This window comes from Eucyclogobius newberryi, unplaced genomic scaffold (assembly GCF_026437365.1).
Source record: "Eucyclogobius newberryi isolate DKJ021-1_F unplaced genomic scaffold, fEucNew1.0.hap1 SCAF_9, whole genome shotgun sequence".
Classification (NCBI taxonomy): domain Eukaryota; kingdom Metazoa; phylum Chordata; class Actinopteri; order Gobiiformes; family Gobiidae; genus Eucyclogobius; species Eucyclogobius newberryi.
This window is the reverse complement of record NW_027316532.1, coordinates 31,339,847-31,348,317: the sequence shown is the minus strand read 5'-3', so window position 1 is coordinate 31,348,317 and position 8,471 is coordinate 31,339,847. Positions and strand designations below refer to the sequence as shown.

The following is an 8,471-nucleotide window of genomic DNA, read 5'->3' as shown; positions in this document are numbered from 1 at the left end:
CTGGCTTTTAAAAAGAAAGAGTGAACCTGACTGTTGAATGAGCAGTAATGGCATGGACGGTCTGACCAACAGGCCAGTGTGCGGTGTCTTACACGAAATGGACTGTAAGGGAGGAAAAGCAGTCTCCTTGTTTCCTTTGCAATGACATTTGCTGACTGAAAACCAAGAAATGTAGAAAAATGTATAATTCTGATGCTTAATGTAATATGTGGACAAAGAAAAAGAGAGGCAAAGACCACTTCTCAAAATCCATCAAAAATGCTGTGAGGGTTATTATGGAGACTGTTTTATGCTCACAACTAGCATGGGAAAATACACTTAATTTCCAGGCCTTGTGCTGCTTAATCCCGTTTTTCACACAGTAGTTTAGAACACTATCAGGTAAATACGTGTGGTCTATTTTAAATTATTTTGGTTTGTCTCCCCTCATTCTGTTTAATCTGCGGTCAATGCTTCAATCAAACGCGTTAATGACATCCTTGAACTCTTAAACATTTCAGATTAGATTCTTATTTTCGTTGTTCTTATTATTTTTAATATTACAAAAAAAAGCAAAACAAATATAGCGACTTAACAAAAACAAACACGCAATTCTTATCTAAAAGAAGTGAATGAACACTCGCCTGTGAGTGTGTGCAAATAAAATTCAGAGATTAATACCAATAATTTAGAAATTGTATTATTATTACTATTACTATTAATATTACTAGTATTATTATTATTATTATTATTATTATTTACACTATATGTATATTATTTCCCTACATCATACAATCATAAGTATTATTTAAATTTCTAAAAGTAGGCATGTAGAAAACAATTACAGGTAAATTGAAAGCTAATATATGTATGAATAATATACGATGTGAACTATAGAGTGGAATTATTTGAAACGCCTCAATTAAAAGACTAAACAAATATATTCCCTCTCGCCTTGGATTTGGGTTTGGCCTTGGTTATACTTTTAGCAAACATTTCGGTAAATGTATCAACAGCAGTTGTTGACTCGGTACAAAAACGTGCAGCACATTTGTCTGCGACATGTTTTGTGATAAATTAACATAAATTATATGACAATCCAAAGTGCGAGGGGCAGAAAACGTGCTCCATTTCCACATGCAAAATAAAGTGACGAGCCAGGGACAAAAAAGTGAAAGGAAGCTTGACCTCGTGGCTTTAGTCTCCTCACGCACACGCACGCACGGAGTTGGACGTGGCGCGAGGACTGAGCTCGTGCCAAGTTCGCGCTGCTTTCCTTTCAGCACCACTCCTCAGTAAAAGCAGCTCCATCAATTCCCGCATTTAACATTCCTCTGGCGTTTTAGAAAAGTGGTGTCACATATTTCGACATGTTCTGAAATGTACTTTTCCTTTACTTTGCTTTTAACATCAGCCAATGTTTTATTTTTTTAGTTTTATTACAAGGAGAAAACGGAACACAATTCAAAGTCTCGTACCATTTTTCAGGCCTAGTATTTTTTGTGGGTAAAACGTATTTATCACAACAAAAAATATAACATGTTTTAGTTGGTTAAATAAAATAAAAATAATAAAACAGTTGGAATATATGTGCGCCAGACGATATAGAGCTCCAGAAGACGCGTGTGTTGCGTAACCTCGTCCTCGTGGGTTTCTCAGATCAGACATCAAATGTTTGAGCTCAGACTTTTTTTGTGACATCTCCTGAATCTGCCGTTGCGTGGGGGGAGTGTATGCTTTTTACGGTCTCCCGTCAAACCACGCTGGAAGATTTTTGTATTATTTTTAAATGGTAATTTTACTTTGACTGATTATTTTTTTATTTTAATGAGAGAAAGGGAATTATCTATATTTATCAGCAGAATATTTTTTTTCAAGGCATTGGCATCAACACAAAAAATGAAGAAAGAAAAAGGGGGGAATGTATATTTGCCCAAAAATTATACTTTATGAGAAAATATACATTCAACACACAAGCCCAAAGCATAAATAAAAGCTGTTGATTATAATAAGTCTTAAGTCTTGTTTAAAAACGCACTTTTATTAACTGGCATTTAACCCGGCATGAGAATTGTGTGGTCCTCTGGCTGTCTTTTATTATTTTATATTTGGGCTTTTATGTTGTTTTATATTCGTTTTTTAAATTATTGTTTGTACGTATTTATTTATTTTTTAATGTATTTTTTTTTTTTTAACATATTTTACTTGTGCTTGTTTTGTACTCTGTGCAGCACTTTGGAGACTTTGTGTTGGTAAAATGTGCCATATAAATAAAGTTGGATTGGATAATATGTTTAGTACTTTATACTGCATTGACCTCATGTGAATCCAGCGCTCATGTTATGTTGGTTGTGTGTCTTGCAGAGATCCCTCAGTGCGCAGGATGCAGTCAACACATCCTGGACAAGTTCATCCTCAAAGTGCTGGACAGACACTGGCACTCCAAGTGCCTCAAGTGTGCAGACTGCCAGACCCCGCTGGCCGACAAGTGTTTCTCCAGAGCAGGGAGCGTCTACTGCAAAGAGGATTTCTTCAAGTGAGTATTTCACCATAGCTCTGCTAAATTTGTCTCTTATTACATTTTACTGCATGAAAAAAAAGACAGACAGGAAAAAAAAAAGTCTATGACAAAATAAATGACCTACAATCAAATACTTTATGAATTAAATGAACAGAAAATGAATTTCTTCAGTATTTGCCTCCATGTGATTGAATTCGGGAAGCGTTTTGTTCAGTTGGTTTGACTGGTTTGATAGGATTATGGCTGGTTGTGGGCTCGGCCTGATTTATATTTGAGAGGTTTTATTGCAGAGAGCTGTGGTCCTGACTGTGTTGCGTGGGATCAGAGGGTAGGACTATGTTTTAGTGGATCCAGTGTTAGGTTTATATATGTACTGGCTGTTTGTGAACCTTCTCTTCTCCGTCTATCTTTAACATAAACATTCAAACATGTCAAGTTCCAGTGCATCCCCAGTCAACACAGAAGGCCCATCATTAAAAAGGATGCTTAGCTCCAGTATTATTCCAGAAATAATTATGATCTATGTATTGATTTCTAGTCAACGTTTTGTGTCATTCTGGTGATATTGATACTAAAGGTTGTCCTGCTATGTGTTTGTGTAGGCGTTTTGGGACAAAGTGTGCATCATGCCAACAGGGGATCCCCCCAACACAGGTGGTGCGGAAAGCGCAGGACTTTGTGTATCACCTGCACTGCTTTGCCTGTATCATGTGCAGTCGACAGCTGGCCACTGGGGACGAGTTCTATCTCATGGAGGACGGGAGGCTGGTGTGCAAAGTGGATTATGAGACGGCCAAACAGAATGGTAGGTCTGCTTTTTGTCTCTGCACTTATAATGAATAAGAGAGAGGACTAAAACACATAGACACCTAGAGTTGAATAACATGTATTGAATTGATAAAGAATTACAAGCGCTGTCTCTGTCTATGCAGTGGAGTGACGATGGCCTTATGGTGTTTGTCATGTGGGTGTATTTGTTGTCTTCCTTTTTCTTTACGCATCTGGGATTGATTATGTAAAGAAAAGTTCCAATATTGAGTAGAACCAATAACTCTGAACCTTTGGCTCTGTAGCTGACTAGATTTATGTCCCACTGCAGCAGATATACAAGGACAATTGATCTGAAGCATTCAACAATTACTGGACAGTATAGTGTAGCGTGACAAGTTACTCACACATGTGCTACTGTTGCAGACGACTCTGAAGCAGGGACCAAGAGACCAAGGACCACCATCACAGCAAAGCAGCTAGAGACGCTCAAAAGTGCCTATAAGAACTCGCCCAAACCGGCACGACACGTCCGGGAACAGCTGTCCTCAGAAACAGGCCTGGACATGAGAGTGGTGCAGGTAGCTCTTAATTATAAATATGAAATATTGTGTAGTTTAGTTGGTGATGGATCGTTGATTATGTTGCTTTGTTTAGGTGTGGTTTCAGAACAGACGAGCAAAAGAAAAGCGGCTGAAGAAGGATGCAGGGCGCCATCGCTGGACACAGTTTTATAAGAGCGTCAAACGTAGTCGAGGAGGAACAAAAGCAGAGAAGGAAAGCTCAGCTGACGACGCAGGCCTCAGTGACAGTGAACTCAGCTTCAGAGGTAAAATTTAAGAATATTGTTCAAGATTGAGTCACTGCAACAATTTGATGTGCTTGTTGAATGCATATACAAATAAAAATAAGATTTGAAAATATACACTTCTGAATGCATATAATGCATCATAGCAAATACTGTGTGTGTCCAAAATAAATATTATTTCTTTATTATTATCATGTCATATTATTTAATTTTTCAAACACTTCTTGATATGGACATTGTCCCATCCAGCACCACTGTCACGGTGCAGTGATGGAGATTATTGAAAAACTCAGCGAGTACTTAGAGCTATGCAAATGATAGTTTAGACATGCCTTTGTTATTTAATGCTCACAATGCCCGTATTGGGAAGCCATAAAAGTCTGTGGACCACTTTTAAAAAGAAGGCAGTTTTTATGAGAAATGAAAAGATGGCGACAGAAACTCCATAAAGCATGCAAGGCTTTTAGTCAATTAGAGCCAGAGCGCTCTGGGCTATTGTTGTGACTGAAGCCACTCGAGAGTGATGAGATGAAACAAATACTTTGTGCTGCGGTAATCGCACAGACACAGATTTACTGTAGAAGAAGTTAAAACACTCCCTTCCTCATCTTCATTAAAATTGACAAGGAGCCGTCTTTCCTTACTTTCAAGAGTTCAAGAGTACATTATGTGTTCATGCTAGGTCATATTAAAACTGTAATGTTACAAATACAGTTTATCTTCATTGAATGTGCTGAAACCAATTTGACTTGTCTGCTCCTCAGATGACCAGGTGCTGTCTGACCTGGGCCATACTAACGGGCTTTACGGCAGTGTGGGGGACGTGACCAGTGGAGCAGTTCTTAATGGGAGCTTCACTGTGGACGCAGCAGGACAGCCCTACCATGACATCAGAGCAGGAAGTCCTTATGGTCTGCCCCAATCCCCGTCGTCCATCGGCTCTCTGCCCGGACACACTCCTCTGCTCAACAACCTGGCGTTCAGCATGGACAGTCTGGTGGCACAAGGTGGGACTGGAGGTGTGGGTCAGGCCCTCAGAGCCATGGCAGGAGGCCCCACCTCAGACCTGTCCACAGGCAGCAGTACGGGATATCCCGACTTCCCCACCAGCCCTGCCTCCTGGCTCGACGAGATGGACCATTCGCAGTTCTGAGCCTCTGTGAGCACAGTGCAATCAATGGGGACCCAAGGGAAAGACTCAAGGCTTTTTACATTTGTATTGTTCTCCAGAAAGGAGTTTGATAAAGAGAAGGAAAATAGGGGTCCAGACTTGTCTCAACACTTGCGTACAAGACTGGAGCGAGTGCAGCTGAATTTTCAACACTGTACCATGTCCCATGTTTATTTCAAAACCAACTTCATTTTGTTTTTTTCTCTGGAAAAATAATGAAAGTACTAAAAGACAAACCACAACATGTCTGTGTTACAGCTACAAGCCCGGAAACTCTGCTGTGGCCACATCAAAGCCTTTCTTTTGCACTTTACTCTCCCTGTCTTATTCCATTGTCTGGACGAGAAGAGGAGAGACTATCTGTATGCACAAGGCAGAATCACAGTGATTTATTGAGAGAAAAAAATACAAAAAACAGTGGCACAAGTGTGAATTTTGATCCATGAAAAGGTTTATATTGTATCTTTGAAGCTTCTGAACACTTTTTATTTGGAGGTAGCCGCTGTGTGTCTGTCCATTTCATAATATGTCTTTTTCATCACCATCTGATGAGGTGCTTGACTTGTGAAATGGTCTTAAATGGTTGTATGCTCAGAGCTGACATTGTGCTATAACGTTACAATTTGTTTCTAAAAACGACAGCATTAAGTTTGAGAATGATCTTAACATACATTGATCAAGTTATACATTTTATATTATTTATTTTACTCTGGCATTTACATATTTTCTAATATATTGGAATGGAAAAGCTGTCAAGTATTAGCTGGGACAATGTTGAGATATCTTTCTTTCTTTGGTCTGATCCAGGCTTCTCGTGGTAATCTACTCAGTGTTGCAGGGCTTTAGCTTTGCCTCATATCAACCTACTTACTAACCCCAGATGTGGCAGCCCTGCGTGGCCTCCATCACAGAGGGATTATGGGACTGTCCTCCCTTCTACTTGGGCCACGTACTGCGGGTCAGAAGTGGATTCTTAGTTCAGGCCACACAAGCTGAATCTTAAACCCAGAGAAGGAGGGCAGACTTTCAAGAATATACAAGGGACTGTTTTGTTTGAGAGGACAGGGAAAACATATCAAGAACATTTTTGTAATCAAAATGGCAAAGTCCTTTTTCCCGATCTCACAATAACAAACAGAAATCATGTTCAAATCACCCACCATTTCAGTTTGGTCTATTGCCTCAGACATCTTTACGTGTTGTAAATTTTGTACAGTTTGAAGCTGTGACTGCTGTCTTGTTTCATTGAACACTATTTATTATTATTAATTATTATGATTATTGCCATGTGTCTTTGAAAAAGAAGTAAAAGAGAGCACTGAATTATTCATTTATGCCTTCTGTGTAATGGTATGAACTGTACAGTCAAATCTATATGAGCAAATAAAGCTGGATTGTCTTTGTTTAATATCCTCTTTGAAAGCAGTCTTATTGTGACGTATAGGTAATTTAAGAATTTCAGCTGAACATGTTTCCCGATATATCAAGAGAAATATATCCCCTGTAGAAGGTGTTTTTATTATTTTGCCTTAATGAAACGCTCTTAAAGGGAGTTAACCCGCAAATTCATTTACCCATTGAGAGCATTTACCACACACTTAGGCCTCGATTCAATTGTGGAGATCCATTTAGTACCACCAGCAGACAGTGGTCAGTCAGTTAACGGTGATTGATGCTGCTTTCCTCCCCAGCGTGACTCGTCCACGGGTGACAAGAAAGATGCATGAAGAGAGAAGGGGAAAGAGATAAAAGGAAAGAACCAGGAAAAAATAAAAAACACAGGACAGTTGCCCGGCAGGACACTAGCACTGATCCTCTCTGAGCCAAAGCCACAGCAGCAGATTGCTCTGCAGCACACTCCTCAATCTTAATCTAATCCCTAGGCTGTTAACTAATTGTACAGCGCTTTGTCAAATATGGACAAATATGCTTTGTAGTTGGAGGGAGAGAAAAAATGCCCATAACCAGCAGGTTTATTTATAGTAGACCGTTTATTGTGCTTGATCTCTCAAATCAGCAACTCTGCAAGAAAGTGTGATCCTGGCCTCCTTTGTAAGGATGCTGACATTTCACACCATTTATGTAACAACAAAGAACTACACACAGGATTGCTCTAGTGACAAAAGGATGTTTGTGCAAATTATATGAATGAAACTTTGAACAGGGCTTCAAACAGATGGAAAGACTGCATTTGTAAGAATCTCTAAAAGCTATTGTCTGGAATCACAAAATGTGGAATATTTAACTTAAAGTTGAACAGAATATTACGGAAACATAGATCAGATACATTTTATCATTGGTTTCCGGGTGTTTATCGTATACTTTTTTAAGCCTTCAAACTTCCTGCAATAATCTTATATTTTAAAGTTCACAATTCAACAATTGTACATTTGAGTTGAACAATGGCACCACTTTCTGTGAATCTACGTTGAAACAATGATTTATTTTTTGACTATTTATGCTGACAGAGAAGATGTGACACTTTGTGCCAGTTTTTCATGTGGATAGGTCCAGCAGTTACAGATATTAAGGGTTCAAGACAACAAATATGTAACCTGAGAGTCAATCAGTAAAGTCTGCCAATGACTTGTGACATGAGGAAGGTTCATACAGACTCCACCTGCAGCCTCACCTGCGCAAACTCCACCCCAGCACCACCACCAGCTGAAACCCATGAAAAAGAGGTTATGCAGGGACATCATTTTATTAGAAAAATGATAAGATAAGATAAGATAAGATAAGATATTCCTTTATTGTCCCACATGGGGAAATTTCATTGGTGCAACGCAGGTAGATAAAGAGGTAGATACAGAAGAACAGATCACTTATAGGAAGTCTGAAAAACACTTTCATAAATAAAAACTCCCATAGACAAATAAATAAATAAATACCATTGCATGTGATCCCGACAGTAATTGCACATGAATATGTGTCACGACAGCACATAGATTGCACATGAATTTCACAGTAATTGCACATGAATTGCACATGAATTCCAACAGCAATTGCACATATGACAGAATTGCACATCAGTATTAGGTTAGGTCAGTATTGCGACGGGATAACGTGACGATCTCCGGGTAAGACGACTGTTCTCCGCAGTTTCATGAGTTTCTCCTTTGTGGAAACGCGGTACGGCGCCGGCCGGGGGGCGGGGCCGGAGCCGGGGGGCGGGGGCGGAGCCGAGGGGCGGGGCCGGAGCCGGGGGGCGGGGCCGGAGCCAA

General features: G+C 39.7%; 1 protein-coding gene across 1 annotated transcript in view; it reads left to right on the top strand.

The window, feature by feature from the left end:
• The window catches only part of lhx4 (LIM homeobox 4), a 7,221-nt gene extending 566 nt beyond the window's left edge, over positions 1–6,655 (top strand). Inside the window, exons 2-6 of the mRNA XM_072438208.1 lie at positions 2,344–2,515; positions 3,103–3,305; positions 3,695–3,849; positions 3,926–4,097; positions 4,841–6,655. Coding sequence (XP_072294309.1) covers positions 2,344–2,515; positions 3,103–3,305; positions 3,695–3,849; positions 3,926–4,097; positions 4,841–5,229 — 1,091 coding nt within the window. The 3' untranslated portion in view covers positions 5,230–6,655. The remainder of the gene's footprint in view (positions 1–2,343; positions 2,516–3,102; positions 3,306–3,694; positions 3,850–3,925; positions 4,098–4,840) is intronic.
• The last annotated feature ends 1,816 nt before the right edge of the window (positions 6,656–8,471 follow it).